The 21565-nt window shown below is 43.5% G+C and overlaps 1 protein-coding gene across 1 annotated transcript in view; it reads left to right on the forward strand.

Annotated features, from left to right (window-relative positions):
* MED12L (mediator complex subunit 12L) overlaps positions 1–21565 on the forward strand; it is a 313136-nt gene that overhangs the window by 49885 nt on the left and 241686 nt on the right. Inside the window, exons 6-8 of the mRNA XM_024769070.1 lie at positions 16594–16763; positions 19206–19316; positions 20362–20631. Of these exons, the coding sequence (XP_024624838.1) occupies positions 16594–16763; positions 19206–19316; positions 20362–20631 (551 nt within the window). The remainder of the gene's footprint in view (positions 1–16593; positions 16764–19205; positions 19317–20361; positions 20632–21565) is intronic.

Consider the following 21565-nt stretch of genomic DNA (forward strand, 5'->3'; position numbering starts at 1 on the left):
CAAGGAGGGGTGAAAACCAAAAAAAAAAAAAAAAAAAAAAAACCAATCAGTAAAATGAGCTAGATAATACTTAAAAATAAAAAAAAAAGTAAAACTTACACAGAGTTATATAATTAAAACCTTTGAACAGATTTGGAAATGGGACTATGGTAAATAACACAGAACCCTGTACGTTTATTTGTAGGAATTTCCCCAACAGTAAGGAGGAGTCTTACCGTTAATGAGTTATGTGAGTTCATCATATAACTCTAGTATGTACTATTATACCATTCTTGCTAACGCTGTAACAGTGGCTGTCCCTTGAGCAGTTATGGAACAACCCTCACTGCGGCGGGCGGGATTTTGGCGCACCCGACAGCCCTAGATTGAATCAGCTCCTGACGCGTGCTGTGAAAATGAGCTTTCCAGCCTTGGGGATACCTCCTCCTTTTGCCGTTGGGCCCTACGACGGTGTTTCTTGTGGGCTAGTGTGAGAACAGCCCTCCCCGGGGCCACCAGGGTGGCTGTGATGTGCCGTGGTACCGCCTTCCCCCTTTCTTAGTGAGCGCTGGCTCAGCTGTCTGTCTCTTCTGTCTGTTGTCTGATTTATCATTCAGGAGCCCTGGGAGAAAGTTCACAGATGAAGACACTGATGTGCAGGTGGGGGACGGAGCCCCTTAGCTCGTGCGTCCAGACCGGGCCCCGGAGTCTGTGCTGGGCGCTGTGCTGGTCGGTGGGGACGCAGGGGAGAATGTGGTCACTGCCCCATGGTGTTCACAAGTGGGGGGAGGGGGCACAGCCAAACACTGCAGATATTAGAGGAGGGAGGAAGCGCAAACAGCGAAGCGCATAAAATGCGGAGGGAAGCCCGGGGAGGTCGCAGAGGAAGTGCCATTTGACAGCAGTTTTGGAAGAAGCAGCGTTGCCCAGGAGGACAGAGTCGGGGTCTGTCATGCAGGGAAGGGCATTTCTGGCAGAAGAATGGCATCTGCGGGGGAGTAGGGCCATCAGGCGGTTTGACGTGGGACCCCCAGGGTTTACTTTGATCTGGCGCGTCAGGTACCCGTGGGGCAGTGCGGAAAGGCTGTGGGGAGGCATGTTTGCTAGAGCGGCATGATGGGGAGCCCCGGAAGGGCTTCTCACTACTATGACTGTGGTCATCACACTCCCCCTCAGCTTCTTGTCTGTGCCATGGGCGTAACTGACAGTATCTTCTGAGGATGAAGTGAGTCAGTACCTCTACAGCGTTCAGAACAGTGTCCACCCCACAGTAAGTGGCCGGTAAATATGGACCGTTAGTAAATAGTATGCAACAACTGCACTAGGACTACGGTTATCACCAGCCAGTCTCCACTAATTATTGCAGGCATTGTGCTGGGAACTTTACAGACATTATTTGGAATCATTACAACATGCTTTCAACGTAGGTTTTATTATTTCATTCCGTGTATGCGGGGCCCAAGCCTCAGAAGTTAAGTCACTTGCTGGCACACACGGAGTGGACCTACTAGGAGATGTCTGTTCTTTCCTCCCCACTGTGATGGTTGCCGGGGGGATGTGCATGTTGTAGGTCTGGCCCCGGGAGGCAAGGAGCATCGCTAGGGAGAAGGGTGCAGGCAGGGAACAGGCTGCAGGACTTGGGGGCTGTGGGCAGCATCAGAGGAGCCAGAACTCCTGTGCTCGCGGGTGCCATGGGGAGCAGGCAAAGCATAGCAAAGCCCAGGGTGCCAGAGAGACGAGAGCCAGGTGAAACTGCTTGCAAGATGAGCAGCTCTAATTCTGGCTAGGAATTGTTGGGTGTTCAATATGGTGAAGAGTGACAAGTCATATCATGGGCATGAGGGCTTTTTTGGGGAAACAGATTAGAAGAAGCTTAAAATGCTTCGTGGTTAAACAGCCCGGGGAACTGCTCTCTTTACCCCCAGTTGTTTCCTCTGTACCCCTGAGGCTTTGTTGGGTTGGGCGTTTGGGGTGGGCGAGAGACTTTTCTTGGTTGACTGTACTCTTGGAATCACCGTCCTTATCGCCCCCAAAACACGTAGAAGAAACAGCCCCCTTTCTTGCTCAGTGGGTAATTAATTTGTGACATATTCATTGAGCCATTTGGACTGCAAAAATAAGCCCTGCTCAACACATAATTGACAGTCTGGTTTCTTATCGGAGCCAGCCAGCTTACATTCAGTTCGGGTCCTTGAAGACGGTGCATACTTTTTTTGATTCCAGGGACGAGTTTTGAGTTTCAAGTCAAGATTGCCTCCGCGTTTTCACGTGTTCCTTGTATCTTATTTGTCATAAAGGAGATATCTGCCTTGTTTACTATGAAAATAACCCTGAAGGCTGGACAGATGTGCTTGCATAAGCATAATTTAAATTCATTTTTTACCTAGGTGTGAAAAATAGGTTTTAATTGGTGAGGGAACTCTGGCTATATCCAGTAAAAACCACTCTCCAAGAGAAGGAACAGGACCTATGGGTACTACTTTGGCAGGTGCAACCGTTCCATTCCTTTCACCTGAAAGTTGTAGCATCCATTGATGAACCGAGTCCAAAACCATTATTTCCCTGGGAATGGCTAGATGTTGGCATTCTTCTGTAAAAATGGGCTTTCCCTCATCAGCTGTGATAAATCATAATTCTTTCTAAAAAAATAAAAGGCAGAATAAATGCTAAATTCTTTTCCTTTGAGTATCAGTTTTCAGAGTAAGAATTGCTGTCATTGCACATTTAGTTCTTTAATAAGTGAGTTTCTCCTTTTTTTTTTGCTTATTTAAAAAAAGTTATCTTTGGTCATTGTTATGGGCTTACTGATATTCCTTCATTCAGCATTTTGCAACCTGTTAATACTTGTTGTTCATTTTAGTGTTCCAATTGTCCCAAGGGTGGCCAATGGAAGATGTTTCAAGCTCTTTTGTATCCTTTGACATGACACCATTTGACTTAGAGCACCTCCTTCTTTTTTGGCACAGAAAGCCTCCCAGGTTCATCTTGTACTTTTTCTGCCTCGGGTCCGCAGTCAGCCGTTTCTTCACGGAACCCTACTTCTCTCTGGTGGGGAATGGCATTTAGAAAGCAAGATCTGGATGCTGACAGTGCTCATTGCTACTAGGACGTCATGGCATCTAAGCCCTATCTGGATGGATGGGATACATATATATCTGTGAATACATGTGTGTGTACACATGTTGTACATTCCTATGGGAGTTTATATTCCTATTTCCAGTTTACCTCTAACATTTCCATGTAACATTAAAGATTTTTAGTAATTTCTCTGATTTTACCTTTATTTCATATCTGTTACATGGACAATGACATGGTTTCCAGTAAGAAGGACATGGTTACTTATCTGTCTTACCCTGCTATAAGCATATACTAGATTCAGAATTAAAATCTATATGTTAGGAAGAAAGGAAATATCTAAGTACGGAACGTCTTGGTGGGAGGTGAAGGAGAGCTGACTATCCCATCATGTTCCATAGTAGGAAGCCAATAGATAATGCTTAAAATCAGGAAGTACAACTGCACGTGTGTTATTTAGAGATAAAGAGGTCAACAAAAGAAGCACAGTGGATGAAAGAATCGAAAATAATTGCTTTTGGGGACTGGGAAATGGAGGAGTCTGTGGACAGTGGACTGCTGTTTTTCACAATAAGTCATACAGAGCTATTGGACTCTAAGACACGTCCAAGTGTAACTTTGATATAAATAAAAAGTTAGCTAAGCCTAATCTCAGTCCCAAATTATTACTCTCTATTTTTGTGTTGTTGATACCTTTTCTGGAAGATACCTTGCTGAAAAAAAAAATGTGTTTCATGCAGAAGATTTGAAGGAAGCTCGGGGAATGCATTACAGTTTTAGTTCTTAGATAATATTACGAGAGCTTACTTTTCACTCAGCCAAGTGCCTGCTGCTTGGGACCTTAACAGAAATTGGAAGACTTTTATATTTTTCCAGGTGTGTAGTTGTTCAGTTAATTGGATATGTAAAATTTACAGAGACTTAAAAATTGAGGTAAAAATCCCATCAAATTTATCATCTTAACCATTTTATATGTACAGTACAGTCTCACTGTCTGCATTGTTGTGCAACAGGTCTCCAGAACTTCTTCATCTTGCAAAACTGAAGCTCTGTACTCATTAAATAAACTCTCCTTTCCCCTCTCTGCCTCTGCCCTCCCTCCACCTCTGTCAACTGCCATTGTACTTTCCTGATTTATATACACTTTTAAATGTTCTCATCGAGTTTAACATGCTACATTGTTACTCTGCATTCCACATTGTTGCCCTATGGAAACATGTTTCAGCTTTTTCTAAAGTAAAAATGTTATAACCTGGCCCATGTTAGAATGCTAGTATGTGGTAGTGGTGGTGGTTGTTGGTTGTGTGTGTGTGCATGTGTGTGCATGCGTGTGTGTGTGTGTGTGTTTATGATCAGTTAAAGGTAATGTCTGCTCAGGATTGCTTTTTGAATTTATTAGAGAAATGCATTCAGAGAACTTTATATATATTTTTTTACTTAAATATATTTTTAAATATATTTAATATATTTAAATATATTTCATTTGAATAAAGAGTGATTTAGTTAAAAAAAAAAGTATATTAAGATTCTCTGCACTGGAGTAGATGCTGTTTAGTTTTTAACCAAATGGAGGCTGTGCCATCTGCCTTCAAGGGGGCTGCCTTAAAGGCATTTTTGTGGAAACAAGATGCATACATAAAACACAGAGCAACAGTCGGTACATGATTACCGGTAATCATACAGGAAATGACTGGGAGGCTGGAAAAATTAGGGGAGGTTTTCTGTAAGAGTTGAATATGAGCTGGGCCCTAAAGAAATCTAGCCTTTAAGTAAAAATTGGGAAATTTGTGCTTTGTTTTGTTTTCACGTCTTAAACAGTATTTCTTGGTCTTAAATTAGCTAGTTATCTTCCTCTCCGGCAAACTGAGAGCACATGAGTTACATTTATAGTTCTTTTATGCGTACTGTATTTGCTTTGGTTTTTACCACTGTCGTTTCTTCTGGTCTTGTTGGTTTGGGTGAATTACCTGGTCTTGAATTTCCTGTTCAGAACCCATTGCCGCTCAACAGTTTCTCTGTTTTCTAGTCACTTTTAATGTTGACTCCTGATTGAACTAATAAATCTGTGATAAAATAGTGATCAGAGTCCCAATTTCATTAAAATTTAGTTCTTTGCTGTCTATGGCTGTCAATACGTACATGTACCTCTATACCTGGAACATATTATACAGCAAAAATATCTGTTTGTTGGAAGTTTTTGTAGCTTGCAGCCTGGTTTTATATATTGTCAGTTGGGGCAGTCCTCACAGAATCCCTCTGAGGTAGCTAGGTATCTCCGTTTTACAAATTAGGGTGAGAAGATCCATGGAAAGTGGGAGAACTGGGAATTCCACCCTGGACTTCCATTTCTGGGTCCTGTTTGCTTTGCAGAGTTTCTAAGCGGCTCGTATCAGAGGGGCGACTGTGAGGCTGGGATGGAGTGAGGTATGAGGGGTGTCTCAAAAAGCTCAGTGTTTCGTGAGTTTTATTATTTGTTGTGCATCTTGTAGATCTGTTGCTTAAAGCATAAAGAGGAGGATTTTGAGAAAAGGCAGCTGCTTGTGTGACTTAAAAATTTTTTTAAAGTAGGGAACACACATCTATGGTAGAAAAACACGAAATACCCCAAAGGGCGCGGTGAAGTCTCACCTCACTGTGTCCTCCTGCGGCCCCTCATCACACACTTCAGAAGGAATTGTTGTAACGTTTCTTGTGTGTCTTCTGAAATGTATTTTTTTTTTGCGGTACGCGGGCCTCTCCCGTTGTGGAGCACCGGCTCCAGACGCGTAGGCTCAGCGGCCATGGCTCACGGGCCCAGCCGCTCCATGGCATGTGGAATCTTCCGGGAACGGGGCACGAACCCGTGTCCCCTGCATCGGCAGGCGGACTCCCAACCACTGCGCCACCAGGGAAGACCTGAAATGCATTTTTATGTGTATCTTTAGTGCATGTTTTTACGTTCCTTTCAGAAAATGGGTGCTTGCTCTGTGCTGTGCACAGAGCGCCTTGTTCTTGTAAGGGGCTCTAAGCTACTAACTTTGTAATACTTATAAAAGCTGGATCTTTTCTTTTTGCAATTTGTATGGGAATGTTAATTCCATGATGAATAGAAAGCTTTTTTTTCTTTTAGTTAAAAAAGACATACTCTAAGTTTCAGGGTCATTTTCAGACAAAGTGTATATAATCTTCCAAATGAAATCCCTGCAATAAAGTGGCTCTTCTGCCCATTTCAACTCACCATGATTTTGGAGTCGAGTAATATATAGAATATATTGACAGGATAGAAAACACATTAAGGGTCGATAAATGGTCAGTTGGAACATCTTTGTGAGAGTAACACAACTAAGATGAATAGATGGAAATAAACATATCATATTGATATATGATATCGTACCGTACAATATATCATACGGTCTTGGAATCTTCAGCAAAATAAAACCAGGTGAGTGCCGGAGGAGAGGATACAGGGGATGGGTCTGCGTGGTCTGTATGATGTGTAAGCGTTTTTATGTTTTAGAGCCTTTGGGTCTGGAGTTTCTTCCCACGGTTATCTGTCTTCCACTAGGATGCGAATACAAATACTACAGTCTGTAGTATTTGTATTCGCGTCCTACTAGAAGACTCTTGTTCAGAATTACAGATTTTACAGCAACTACGTCTAGGACCTAAGAAGTAAACACTGTGCTGCTCTTACTGTAGGAACTTTACTCAAAGCACAACTGGTCATGGAATTAAATTCCAATGCCAAGCGCAAAAAGGAAAAAAAAAAAAAGAAAATGTAGTTTATTTTTGCTCCACAAATGACTGGGGCTTTCTACTGCTTCCTCGGTAGCAGAAGCTGGAGGAGGGGCAAGGGTAACCAAGCATCCGATGTAGTGTAATTTCAGTAGCTTTGGCGCCTCCAGTAGGGCCGGCAGCGGGTCTTTCACCAGCACTGCGCCTGCGTTTCTCCTCCCCACAAATCCTCAGGAGGGCCCCCCTTTATTCCCGAGGCTGCAGGAACACGCAGAGGCATGTTCTTCTGTTCACAGGGAGGCAAATTTGTGGTCTCCTCCTCGAGTCTCTTGTCTTGCCCTAGCTATCCTCTCCTGGGGCAATGAAGTCCTCAGCCTGGTCTCAGATGTGGAAGGCGGTGGGGACTTGTCCTACGGGGTTAAGTAAACGCGCCAGTTTAATATTTGGAAAAATAACATCCCAGTTATTCCGTGAGAGGAATATCTCAGCTAGGCCAAGGCCGTCGCTCACTCAGAAGTTGGGAAGGATTTGAGGAACTCACCCTTTGATAACTAGAACATTCATTTCCAATGCCCCCCCACCTCCCCAGAAGGGGTGGGGCTGTCACGGCAGGCGTTTCGCACGTGCCCCTCTGTCAGGAGGAAACCGCGAAGCGGTGCTGCCCAGAAGCTCGTGCCGTGGTTGATGGGCGGGATACGGCGTTCTCGTTCCAGGGGCTAAAACTGGATTCTGCCTTTGGCTTCAGATGCACCTATGGGGTTGACAGAGAAAAAGGACAACTGGAAAAAAATCCCTAAATGCAACAGTTACCATATGTCTGCATTAGCCTGGGAACAGGAATTGGAGACCTGACAGCTAGAGGGGAAAACCAAGAAAAGGGTCAGAGGCTGTCCTCAGGTATGAGATGCTGCCCGGCTTCTCGAAGACAGGCAGGCAGGCGGTTAGGAGTCTCCCTGCTGCTTTGGGACTCAAGTCTCTTTTGCTCCCTCCTTGTCAGCCCCTCTCCTCTCCCTGCCCAAGACCTTGCTGCCCGTCTCCTTGGCCACTTGGTCTCTTTTTCACCCTGAGATCCTTAGGCATTAAGCATCAGTCACACAACTGCACAGTTATTTATATGTTGCCCTGTAAGGGCCCTTATCTTTTGCGGGGGCATTGTCCCTCCCTCCTCAGAGCGGTTGGTTGGTTGGACCTTCGCCTCTGTCTGCAGGCTCCCTTCCCTGTCTCGCCACCCTTCTCTTGGACTTCAGAGAGGAGCAGACTCCGTCAGTCTCCCTCAGCCACCTGTTCACTTCCACCCCGACACACACCTGTACAGACTTACGTGCAGCAGCCAGTCCTCACATGTCTTCCTGTCTCGGCCAGAGAGTTCCTACTTCCAGCCAAGGTTACTTCCTGCCCATCTGGGGGCTCCTGGCCGCCCGGCCTGTAAATCATGCAAGTTTGCTTCCTCTCAGAAGCACACAGCAAACTGTGTCACAGTTCTAGCATCTTATATCTTACTTAATTCTCAAAATAGCCATATAGGCTAAGTACACTTATCAGCCTATTTGATAGACAAGTAACGGACGCATCCAAAGGCTGAGTGAGTCGCCCAGGACTCCAGAGCTGCTAAGTGATTCGAGCTGTGACGGGAACCAGGCCACCTGACTCTAGAACCTGGGCTCTTCACCACCGAGCGAGTAAACATACGCTGAGGGCTCAGGGGAGGGCTGAGTTAGTTAGTGCACAAGATAGAGTTCCCCACATCCATATCTTCACCCCGAGCCTTCTGAATGTCAGACCTGTGTATCCACCTGCCCCTGGACACATCTTCCCATGAATATCTTTGACACCTCAAATCCAAGTGTTCAAAACTGCACTCAGAACTGGGACACCTGAATAATAAGATCGGCGGATTGTGTCCATGTCAGTATCCCGGTTGTGATAATTGTCCTGTAGTTTTGCAAGATGTTAACATTTGGGAAAAGTAAGTAAAATGTACACGGGGTCTCTCTATATTGTTTCTTACAAGTGCATGTGAATCTATGATTATCTCAAAATAAAGGTTTAATTAAAACAACACGTTCATGAAAACAAACGCATTGAATTTAGCCCCCTTACCCTCCCCCCGCCCCGCTCTCCGTTCCACATCCCGTTCTGTGGCACCGTGATCTGCTCAGCTACCCCACAGGGAGATCTGGAAGCTGCCCGCCCCTCTCTGTTTCTCCCTCTCCACCGTCAGGTTGCTTACAATTCTACCTACCTCTTTTTTTGCACCCTCCTCAGTCACCTCTTCACTGGACTTTGCAGCCTCCTTTCAATTTGTCTCCCTCCCTGCCACCCCCTTCTGCAACTTCTGAGAGAGAATCTTAATTTACATATCTGATCTCCTCTTTCCTTGGCTTAAAATTCTTCCATGGCTTTGAGTCATTCGTGGCAAAAGATCAAACTCCATAGCTTGTCACTGCCTGGGCTCTTGTTTATAAACGCAGGTTTCTGGACCCCAGTTCAGACTCACAGGGTGGAAATCTCGAAGTGAAAGCTAAATCGGTATGTTTAGCCAACTGGCGCCCTCTGGTGACCATTCTGTGCCATCGCGTTTGAGGACCTCTGGCCTGGGCCACCTACCTCGCCTTACGGGTGACCCTTTCTCCCTCTGCCTTGCTGCTGTCCGCAAGGCCTGGGATGTTTACACACTGCTCTTTCTGCCTGTGGAACTCCTTTGTACCTTCCCTCCAGACTTGGCTAAAGCATCCCCTTGCTTCATCTCCTGTGTCCCATGGCATGTCAGAGCGCTTACCTCATTGCTGTCAGTATCTGTGTCCCTGTGTGTCTCTCTACCTCAAGGATGAATCACCTCAGGTGGGCACTGCTTTCTTCTCACCTTTGTAGCTCCAGACCCCGGGAGAGCTTCTGGCCCTCCGTAGGCATTTAATGTTTGCTGCCCAATGCCCATGATTTTTATTTTTTCTTGAGTTGTCACCTTGATCCCCAAGTGACAGTACTTACTGTCATTTCCAGTAAGTAAAACCAGAGAGAAATAGCCAGTTAAAAATAACATGGTAAAATTACTCATCCAGACAAAACCAGATATTCAGTATTGGCCATTTAGCCCCAGTGTTGCACAGTTAATTCTAAGTGAGAGGAACACTTAAAGCATAAAAAAGATCCAGGAATTCCACCACAGCACTTCCACGAGTGACAACAGCCCATCTACCCATTCCAGCACCCCACCCCCCACCCCCACCTGCACACACACGTACGTTTCCTGCTTTTCAGCCAGAGGACCTGATCTCACTAACCGCCCATTCAGCAGAACCAACATTCCATCCGGTGGGGTGACGCTCCTTTGGTCTCCCGTCGCCCTGAGGCAGCAGTTTTCCCTGGGGCTCCTCTTTATCCAGCACTCTGTTCCCCGCCCCGCCTTTCACTCCCCAAGTTTGACCAGTGGCCGAATACGGGATTTCCGGTTTCCTGTGAATCGTTTTATAGAATTCAACTGATTAACTTTTTTTAAGCCTTTTATTATGGACATTTCAAACATAGACAAATATAGGAGAATGTAATAAAGTCCCTGTTAGGCATCACCCAGGTTTAACTGTTCACCCTCTTGGCCACGCCTGCTTCTACTCTTATTCTCCTCCCTAACCACACCTCCTCCCTGGGCCCCTCAAAGTCTCTTCGTTTCGTCGTGGATTACTTTTCATCCGTGCAGAGTAGTCTTTTTTACTTCATGAAATGCGGATGAATTTTTATTGGTAGTAAGGTATTTCAAGAAAACATTAAAAAATTATATAATAGCTTTATTGAGATACAATTTATACTGTTTTACAGTTCATTTTAAGTATACTGTTTAGAGGTTTTTCATGTGTTTACAGAGTTGTGAAACCATCATTACATTTTAGAATATTTTTATCACCCTGAAGGGAATCTCGTACCCATTGGCAGTCACTCCCCATTTCCCATCAGCCCCCCTCAGCCCTATAGATTGGCCTATTCTGGACATTTCATCTAACTGGAATCATAACATACGTGGTTCTTTGAAACAGGTTTCTGTCAGTTAGTATAATGTTTTCAAGGTTCATCCGTGTTGTAGTACGTATCAGTAGTTCATGACTTCTAATGGCTGAGTGGTATCCCATTATAGGCATATCAGACATTTTATTTACCCGTTCATCGGTTGATGGACATTTGAATCGCTTCCACTTCTTGGCTGTTATGAACCATGCTGCTATAAGTGTGTACAAATCTTTGCGCGGGCGTATGTTTTCATTTCTCTTGGGTGTATAACTAGTCGTGGACTTGATGGGTTATGTGTTAACTCTATGGTCAACCTTTTGAGAAACTGCCACACTGTTTTCCACGGTGGCTACATCATTTTACATTCCCACCAGCAACGTATGAGGACTCTAGTTTCCACAACCTCCTCACCAAAAAGTTGGTATTATCCGTCTTCTTGTTTATAACTGTCCTAGTGGTACCTTGTGGTTTTGATTTGCATTTCCCTGGTGGCTGTTGACCTTGAGCACCTTTTCATGTGCTTATTGGCCATTTGTTTATACTCTTTGGAGAAATGTTTATTCGGATCCTTTACCCATTTAAAGAAATGGATCGATTATTCACCTCTTTATTATTGAGTTGTAATCATTCATTATATATTCTAGCTCCAAGTCCCCTGTCAGATAAATGATTTGCATATATTTTCTCCCCATTTTGTGAGTTTGCCTTTTCACTTTGTTGATGGCATCCTTGGATCCAGAAAGCGTTTTGACAACAGAAAACGAGAAAATCTTTCAGTCATTTTCTTGGGGGCTCACAGATGGAGGGTGTAGCATCTTATATATACTGAACTTTCCTTCTCCCCCTCCCCACACCCTCCCCACCCTCCCATCTGTCTGAACCGAAGGCAGGTTTGCACCAAAGTCGGGCTGGTTAAATCCTCTACATCCTGCAGTTTTGAGAAGCGGTCTGTTCGTTCTCACTGTGGAGAGGCAAGAACCTTTAATTGTAGTGGTGTAGCTTCAGGGAGAATGTTTGAGGATATAGGTTTTTCCATTGAGGAGCCTGTCATTGGAATTGACTTAAGTGCTGATTCGAGTGGATCACTTTAAAGATGTGCACCTTCATCTCTGGACTTGGTTGGAGTTTTTACAAAGCAATCTTTGTTGCATCTATTTTATGTAGTGGGTTCCCACTGGTTTTGATAAAAGGAAAGAATTTAGCAAGGAAAATAAGCCTTCACAAAATTAAAAGATATATATATATATTAGGGTGTGTGTGTATAAAGTTTACATTTATACTTATATTTACAGGAAGTTTACTAAAAAGAATAGAAAGTTCTGTATTTGCGTGGGCCTCTTGTAGCACACTGATCAACAGGCGCTTCTAGTTGCATTGGTTGTAACAAAGGCGGAGTGCACTAGAGAGGGAATTTGGCATTTTCCCTGCGGTGGTGTTTGAAACCTTCTAGGTCTGCAGTGATGAGTTTAAACTAGAAAGCGAAGATGTTTGTATGAAGATTTGATAGGCAGAATAATTGCGGAGGAACTTGATTTAGTCGTTTTATTTTGGGAGGACCTTATAGTGTATTGACTCAAGTCAATACTTAGATCTTGAGCACGTAAGGAATAGTTTTATAGGGATGAAAGAGACGGAGGAAATTCTAATACATCAGTTAGAGAAGAGAGAGAGATCCCCGCTAGGTGGTGGGGTGGTGTCCAGAGACTAGAGAAGGCTACACGAGAGACGTGACGTTTGAATTGGGCCCAGAAATATTCCCATCCATGAACACAGGTGGTTATGGAAGGTCCTGTTGATAGAGCATCATAGGCATGAGAGTCAGAGAGAAAACACCTTGAGCTAGCACCTTGAGTGTGTATGAGGATGTGATGGTAGATAGTATTTGAAATGATTTTAATTCCCAGCTAAGGAGTTTGACCTCAGTTCATCAAGGACTGCAGATCCATCGAAGGTTTTGGAACCATGAAATTGACGTTGGTTGATTCCATAAACACGTATCCAGAGCATTATGTTAGGCATTGCAGCTCAGCTGAGACAGAGGCAGGGTCTAACATCAGGGGCAGTCAAGGTCTAACCATTAGTTTCCTTTCTAAAAACTTTTCATACCAATAATGATGATGATAGCTTCTGCAGTGCAGGCACTGTGCTAAGTAACTCATCCTTACAGTAACTGACCTGGATGTATTATTATTATTTTTTTTCCGGTACGTGGGCCTCTCACTGTTGTGGCCTCTCCCGTTGCGGAGCACAGGCTCCGGACGCGCAGGCTCAGCGGCCATGGCTCACGGGCCCAGCCGCTCCGCGGCGTGTGGGATCTTCCCGGACCGGGGCACAAACCCGTGTCCCCTGCATCAGCAGGCGGACTCTCAACCACTGCGCCACCAGGGAGGCCCAACCTGGATGTATTATTGATCCCTGTTGCAGAGATGAGGAGATTGAGGTTTAGCGGAGGCTAGATGCCTTGCTCACGACTCAGTGGCAGAGCTAGGATTTGGACCCAGGGCCATCCTGTCCCTAAGTTCATTCTCCCGGTAGCGCTCAGTGCGGCCCTGTATTGCGTCTCTGCTGTGTCACGCTGCCAGGACGCCCTCTCCGTGAGCGTTGCTGCACTTGGGGTGCTCTGTGTTTGCCCCCAGGGTGGATGTTCCTCCTCTGCTCAGTTCCCAGTTCTCTTATTAATACTGTACGTATTCCAGGCCCTGGGAGATCATCTTTTAATGTAACTTGACACGTCTCTCTTCTCACCTGTCATGTATTTATCAATTTATGTACTTTCATGTCCTGGAGTGGGACATCTCACACCTGTCTGTGTGCTTCTGGTTTACCTGTGTGACCTTGAGTTACGCCTGCAGTGCCTGGGTCTATTGTACGGTAGGGTGAACCGCATGGCCTCTGAAATCCCTTCTGTTTGGGGGGTGAGGCATCCACAAAGAGGAATAGTGGCTACAGGATTCTTGGATGCTAGGGAGAGTGTTGTGAAAAGGACAGGTCATTCTTCTCAGTGCTGACCCCTGACCCACCGTCAGTAACATTCATGTTCGTAAGCGCTCTAATAATCTGGCTTCGTGGACCTTGAGTTCTACCTGACATCAGTGAACTAGAGATGTAGCCGGAGCCTCTGAGTTGCTCGATTTTAGAACTGGTCCACTTTCAGAGCGGCCTCTTTCATCGCTCTCTGCATCTTTCTACCTTTGAACCTCCTTACCTCGCTCCCCCACCTTCCCTAAGATCTCTAACCATTCCTGTTTCCTTTTTATCACTTAGGACTGGGTCCCCACTCCAGACCAATGAAATCAGAATCTGGTGGGACGGGGCCGAAGACACCGGCGTTTGGTAAAAGCCCCTCTGGTGATGGCATTTGCGTTCAGGGCTGAGAACCGCTGTGTGTCTTGCCGCTGCTGCCCTCATCTCTCCCTTTTAATGATCAGTCCTAGCTAAGCATGAGAGGTGTCCGTGAGTCTAATAACTTTAAGGAGTATAATACTAGTGACTATTCGTTATTTTTTGTTTCTAATGAAAATTTTTTGTGCATCCTGATTTTTATATTAGTTCACACTGGACTGTCTTCAGTCCCAGGTCTCTGAATCCGTCTGATTGATAGGATAACTTAATGTCAGTTAAATCCGGTTAAAGTTAAAATACATGACCAAGAGGTCTATATTTGAATTCCACTTGAATTTTAAAAGTAACTCAAATTGTGGAATGATATATTCAGATTCTTAAAAAGATACACATATATTTATGCAAACAGTCAAGCACACAAGAAGGAAAAAAGAAAACTGAAAAAAATATAAAACTGTTTATGAGATTTTTCTCTTGTCATATCTGTATTAGAAGTTTTCTGTAGTGAATGCGTATTTCTTCTCTATTTAAAAAAAACAATCTTGAAAAGAAAATATACCCTAGACAAAGTAGGGGTGTGTGTGAATGTGTGTGTTATTTTTAGCTCTTGAAGCTAAAATATTCTGAGGGGGTGTTGAGAATAGTACCATACTGAGAGTGAGTTAATAGCAAGGCTTGGCGCACAAAAGCTAGGATTTGGATCCTTGTTATTTTTGTTTTTGCTTATTATAGCTAAGCTAAACTCCTCTCATCTGATGGTTGGTATTTTGCTTTGCTGAACAAGTGAGAGTCATGAGATGATTAGTCCATAACAGGGGCACCAGAAAATGATGACATTGATAATTTATTGTTTGGTTTTTAATGATGGGGGAGTAATTTGAACAATAATATCTGTTATTGGTGGTGCTTTCTGAAAAACGATTATACCAGGAACAGAATGTTGACTTAGTATCTGTTCATCTTTTTGCAGTGGCTTATTACTCGAGCAATGCTTAACGTGTGCATTTGAATTTCAGTTTTAAATAAGACACAATTAGAACAAGTGGTTTAGACCAAAACTTAGCAGTCATTAATCATCTGGGTACTGTTGTCAAGTGATTTTAGTAGTACTTAAAAAATAAAATCAAAACGCTCAATTTCTAATAGGTGTTTAGTTTCTACTCTTATTTTTGTCAAGATAGGTTCCTTTAAAAATAAGAAGGGTGGAGAAACTACTGCCGAAATAATGAGAAAACAGCACCGTGTGGTAATATTTCAGTATGATGATTTCTTCTGAAATGCTGTTTCACTAATCCTTGGGGAAATTTGGCTGTGAGCATGCAATTATTACATTTTTATCCACAGAATGGGCTAAAGTTGGCATCACATCCTTCATGGTAGTCAGAGGCAACACATTGACTTAATTTGTGACCATGTGGCGGATACTTTTGAATAATTTTAGTGATTTTTTTTTTTTTTTTAATGCTACATTTTCTGTTTCCTCCCCAGTTTCCTACCTTTTGTCGCTCACTACTCTTTCTGACTGAGTTCTGAGGCATCTTTTGTTGGTTGGGGAGAGTAGAATAACTGAAGGTCCAGATGATTGTCCAAGAGGCGGCCCCTCTTGTGTCCCAGTCAGGGGTGGGGGAGTGCAGGGCGGAACGCTATCTGGGGCCAGCCTGCGGGGAAGGTCCGTCCTCTTACAGATTGACAGAAACAGAACACACCTTAGTTAGGCATGTTTGAACCCTGACTTGGAGCTGGAAAAATGTACCGTTAGGAGAGCTGCATTTGGGGGGATTTTGAATTCTTTTGGAGTAGTAGAACTGTGGTTTCTTTTTTAATTTATTTTTTTAAAATTAATTTTATTAAAGTATAGTTGATTTACAATGTTGTGTTAATTTCTGCTATACAGCAAAGTGACTCAGTTATATGTACACATATACATTCTCTTTCATATTCTTTTCCATTATGGTTTATCACAGGAGATTGAATATAGTTCCCTGTGCCATATACAGTAGGACCTAGTTGTTTATTCTGTATATGTAATAGTTTGCATCCGCTAATCCTAAACTCCCAGTACATCCCTCCTCCACCCTCCTCCCCCTCGGCAACCACAAGTCTGTTCTCTATGTCTGGAATTGTGATTTCTTAAAGTGCTCACCTCCCCTGTTCTATTCCCTGCTTGTGCCTCTGATATATTTTTATATGAGTGTGGGCATCTCTTCTCCTAGGTCAGGGGTCACAGAGGGACAAGGGAAGAGCTGGCCGGCAAGGCATCCTTGCCAGCCGATGGGGCAGGCACATTACACTAGTTTGCGTTACTTAAGGGCTTTGGGGTGGGTGTGCCTTTCTGAACAGTGCTTGCATACGTTTTCCAAAGCCATTTTTGTGTAATAGATGTTTGTTTAATAAGTATATCCTTAAGATAATCAGAAAGGAAGAAAAAGTTCTTACAGTCATCGTATCTGGGAATGGATTTTTGTTTTCTTTTTTTAAACGCAGAGTGGACACAAATATCGACCAGGTATCTTCGAGAGCAGTTGGCCAAGATTTCTGACTTTTACCACCTAGCTTCCAGCGCAGGCGATGGCCCTGTCCCTGTGCCACCTGACGTGGAACAAGCAATGAGGCAGTGGGAGTACAACGAAAAGTTGGCATTCCACATGTTCCAGGTAACATTCCCACGAAACTCAAAGGCTGCTAGCATGCTTTTAAGAGGAGAGCAAATTCCTTACAGTTTAGTTTTTTTTTTGGAGGGGGGCGTTAAATTATGTCACTATATGAACTAATACATTCAAAGAAAGCCATCTGACATATCTCACACTAAATTAATATTAAAGGTAACACCTTTGCCCTGAGATGACAGCTTCCTATTATACATCTTGATCGCCAGCTTTCAATGATGCCAGCTCTTTTAATGCCATTAATTGGTTTGTAATTGCGCTATTAAATGTCATCCTCCCAAGCCATTTACTTTGCAAAAACTGGAGGCATTAATTCAAAAAAATTTTTGTGCTGATGCCTCCTGTCTTATAGATCTCCTTTAGAGCTTAGTTATTCCAATGAAAGGTCATCTTAATTTTGTTCAGCTGCAGTTTAAAATGCAGTTGAGAGGAGGGAGGGGTAAGGGCATTGAGGAACGACTGAACTCCCATCCTGACACGCTGATGTACATCATATTGACCAGAAGAGGGCGCTTGTGCGGTTATTTGCCTCGATTGATCTTTACTCCCGGCGTGGAGGAAGGACGAGTGTGTTCAGCTGGAGTTGTGTTACCAGCATAGACGTTCACGACCTGCTATCTTGATCAAAGAGGAAGGGGGTAGAAAGGATGTGTGGTTTCTAAATTTCCCTTCTTAGAACTTCAATTACAATTTCCAGGTGGTAAGCAACTTTTTCTAAGAGCTCAAAGTAGGAAACTTTGCCGGTCCTTTGGGAAGTAGCATTGTTAGTTTTAAATCAGTAAAAACTCTTAACCAATTCTAGTTCCATTTAGCAGAAGACTACTTCGGTGCCTGCTCTGAGCTTTTATGACTTTTTTTGAGCTGAGGATTTAGTCTGCATCTTTGAAAAAAGTGTCTCTCAGCATGCTTAGTATTTTAGGAAGGATTACTTTATGTATTAGGAACACTGAGATCAGTATCTCTTTTTTTGGAAGCAGTTAGGTAGGTCCTAAACAGATGAATCTAACTGGGACATTAATTTAAAAGTTCATCATATTTTAATTCACCTTATTCTGAAACATGAAACTGTCTCCAGTATGTACATGTGCAGGTGTGCATGTGCAGAGATAAGGGTACAGGTACGTAACAAAAGCATCTTGAGGATGGACATTACGTAGTCGTTGGAAGTCATGCTTATGACGATACTTTTTCTTTTGAACCTTGCCTTCACCATCTTAATTCTTCATGCAAGGTTCCATTTTATTTATTTCTTTAACTTAAAGTTTACTTTATTGGTCTGAAAATTATAAATTGCACTTTTTCTGTGGCCTTTTAACATTTTTTTGACTGTAAGCATTTTTAAAAAATAGAAATTAGCAATAAGTGAACACTTTGCTATCATGTCAGTGTGGTGTCGCTGTCATGTTTTAAATATAGAAACTATAATTTAGCAGTATATTTTTACACAAGTCATTGATAACCATGGTAGTGGACCACTGGTGATACGTAGATATGTCAGAGTTGCTGGGAACAAAGTAGGACTTCATATTAACTACTGAGGTTGTTAACCAGAATGACCATAAAAGTTTAAGTGGCTTTCCCAGAAAGCGTAGCTTTTTGTTTCTATCTTGAAGATTCTTTTATGATGTGAATCATGATACAAGGTTATAATATGACATTAAATATGTGCGTGCATAGAATGCCATAAAGAATGTGTGTATTTATATGTGCATACATAGGAAGACAATAGATGAAAATGTTAACATGGCTTATGTTAAGAGGAGCTACACCAACCCTGTGAGGCATTTTGGAAATTTATGGGTATGTTGTTTTTTAGTGTATTTATGTCAGAATATTTATGCATTATTTTATTACAAATTCCTTTTATTTCTTTATGTTACAGATGATTAGGCCATTATATTGACTTTTAAGGTTACATTTCGTAGGTAGGTTATGGTAGCTGAAATTCATTTTAGGATAGAGAAGGAGGCTACTAAGGGGCCTTGGATCTGATAGGATTTCCAACCTCTTTTTTTGAGACGATAGTACGATGGGTGTTTTTGTTCTTTGTAATTACTACCGTTGGCCAAGTTTCCTCCTATGAGTATGAGTTCATAGTACCCTGAAATCTAGCCAGGTATTTGACATGCCCTGGGAGTCTGAATTTTCTTTCTTGTAGGAATTAATTTTTATCAATTTAGAATGAAGCAGATATACAAAGCCCAAAGAACAACAACAACAACAAAAGAACCCTCCAATCAACCATACAGAATAGCACCAGTTCTTTGCTTTGTTTAGCATTTAAACTTTGATCAAGGAGACTGTGTTTTACTACAACAACAAAAACAATAGTAAAATTACACTTAAGCATAAAGATAAGACTGCTGTTTTTTGAATTTTAGTTGGTTTTGTTTTAACATTATTAGTGTAATTTTTCTTTGTTCATTTAAGGAAGGAATGCTAGAAAAACACGAATATTTGACATGGATCTTGGATGTGTTAGAAAAGATCAGACCAATGGATGATGATCTTCTTAAACTCTTATTACCACTAATGCTGCAGGTACGGTACATGTAACCAAGAGCCAGTTGATTTTATGGGCAAGGAACGAGTCTGATGAGAGTGATGAGGTAAGTGGAGGTGGAAGAGGAAAAATTTTCTTTTTGAAATGGAAGGAGAAAAGGTCTTGATGCTCCAACACTTGAAGTGATAAGAGGCTTCTTGTAAGTTGTAGCAGTCATTTGCTGGGCCACGTGTTCCTCTCAAGTATTCTTACCCACATTGATTTCCCCCCTTCCCTGAGCTGAGCAAACAGCTCTTTAAATACTGTCTCCTTGTTCACACAGATTTCTGTGAAAACAAAACAGATCGTCTCTTTGTAAGGATACAGAGGATCTTCTACATTCTTTTGACATTCTTTGAGCCACTGGGGGTGGGAACTTCCTGTTTTCATGATTGGCCTAAGATCTGTTAAAATTTAGGCTATCTGGATGAAATTTATTTAAAAAAAAAATTTCTTGGAAAGGTAGTTCACGCATTTGACAATTCCAGCGATATGAAAGAGTATCGAGTTGAGAAGTCATTCTCTCTCTCACCCAGTACCCTCCCAGAGACCACAGCGTACTAGTGCCCTGTGTCCTCCCTGAGACATCCGTATCTGTGCTGTCCACTCTAGTAGCCGCTAGCCAGACGTGGCTCGTGAGCCCTTGACAATGTGACAGGTTCACATTGTGACGTGCTCTTGATTTAAAGTGTGTGCGAGGCTTCTGACTTGGTATGGAAAAAGGAGTATATAATATCTCGCTAATACTTTCTGTGTTGAAATGATAGCATTTTCGATTTAGGTATATTGGGCTGAATAAAATACATCATTCTGTGATTTTTGTTTTTTTAATGGCTACTAGCCATTAAAATTTTAAATTTAATTTAAAATTACCTATGTGGCTTGCGTTATATTTCTGTTGGACAGCGCCAGTCTATGTAGCACTTTGGAAGGGTTTTGTTTGTTTGTTGGTCTGTCTTTAATGAAGAAAAGCCTGTATTACGATAGCTGTCTCACCGAGTAGCCTAGGACATGACTGAAGTCTGGTGTCCTTGTGCTCCCCAGTATTCAGATGAGTTTGTCCAGTCGGCCTACCTGTCCCGCCGCCTTGCCTACTTCTGTGCCCGGCGTCTCGCGTTGCTGCTTAGCGATGGCCCCAACCTCCTTGCCGCCCACTCGCCCCACATGATGGTAGGACCAAACAGCTCGGGCATCGGGGCCCCCAGTCCCGGCCCCCCCGGCCCCGGCATGAGCCCCGTGCAGCTGGCCTTCTCCGACTTTCTCTCCTGTGCGCAGCACGGCCCCCTGGTTTATGGACTTAGTTGTATGTTGCAGGTAAGTCCTTGGCCCTTCCTGTTTTCTGTTAACATTCAGTCCAGGAAACAACTGAGTTGGGAGTCTTTAAGATCCAAAAGGCTGACCAGGCTCTGTTCAGCTGCCAAGCAGCACTGCTGGAACATCTGTTGGGCTGTTGCCACCAGGTGTGAGATACAGCCTTGTCCTAGCTCTAGGAGCGCACAGGTCAGTGTTCAGGTCACATTTCTCGGGCTCCTAATGTGTCCTGCTCTTTACTAAGGGGCTTTGGGACAGGGCTGGCTACCGAGTCACGGCCTCTACTCTGGTAGAGTTTACTCTTTTGTCCGGAAACAGACAGGCTCATACAAGGGCAGTTTCCACGTTCTGTGACAAGAGACTGGTTGGTGGAGGGATGTTCAGGGGGCTGAGTTGAGAAGTGGAGCTTCTAGTTCAACCTAGAATTCAGGGAGGTTTTCTGAAGGAAGTGATCCTGACCAGTGCTTATAATACGGGTTTAAAGTGTTCCTGGCAGAAGGACAGCGTGGGAAAAGGCCCAGAGGGTTGATCAGTCGTCTTGCGTGCAGGTTGGTCTTAACAGAATACCTAAAGTGTGAAATCTGTTGGGGGTCAGGGTGCAGAAGACCCCCTGTGTGCCTTCTCATTAGGATGTCATTGCAGGGTTTTATGTGGGGAGTGACATGGTCAGTTGTGTGGTTGGTTAGATTGTTTTGGCCACAGTAGAGGGAAGATCTGTGGGAGTGGGGAGGTGGGGGAGAGAGAGACAAGGCAAAAAATAAGTTAGGACGAGTCGAGGTAAGCTCAGTTTTGGACTGTCTTATCCCTCGTGATCTCCAAGTGGTTATGGTCAAGAGGTGGTTACATGTCTGATTCTGAAGACGCAGGCAGACGGGGCCAGGTGTGTGGATTTGGGTCACTCAGGGCCACTCGGCTGGTCAGGACCCCAAGAGGGGGG

The sequence above is a fragment of the Neophocaena asiaeorientalis genome, unplaced genomic scaffold (genome assembly GCF_003031525.2).
Source record: "Neophocaena asiaeorientalis asiaeorientalis breed wild unplaced genomic scaffold, Neophocaena_asiaeorientalis_V1.1 scaffold118, whole genome shotgun sequence".
NCBI lineage: Eukaryota > Metazoa > Chordata > Mammalia > Artiodactyla > Phocoenidae > Neophocaena > Neophocaena asiaeorientalis.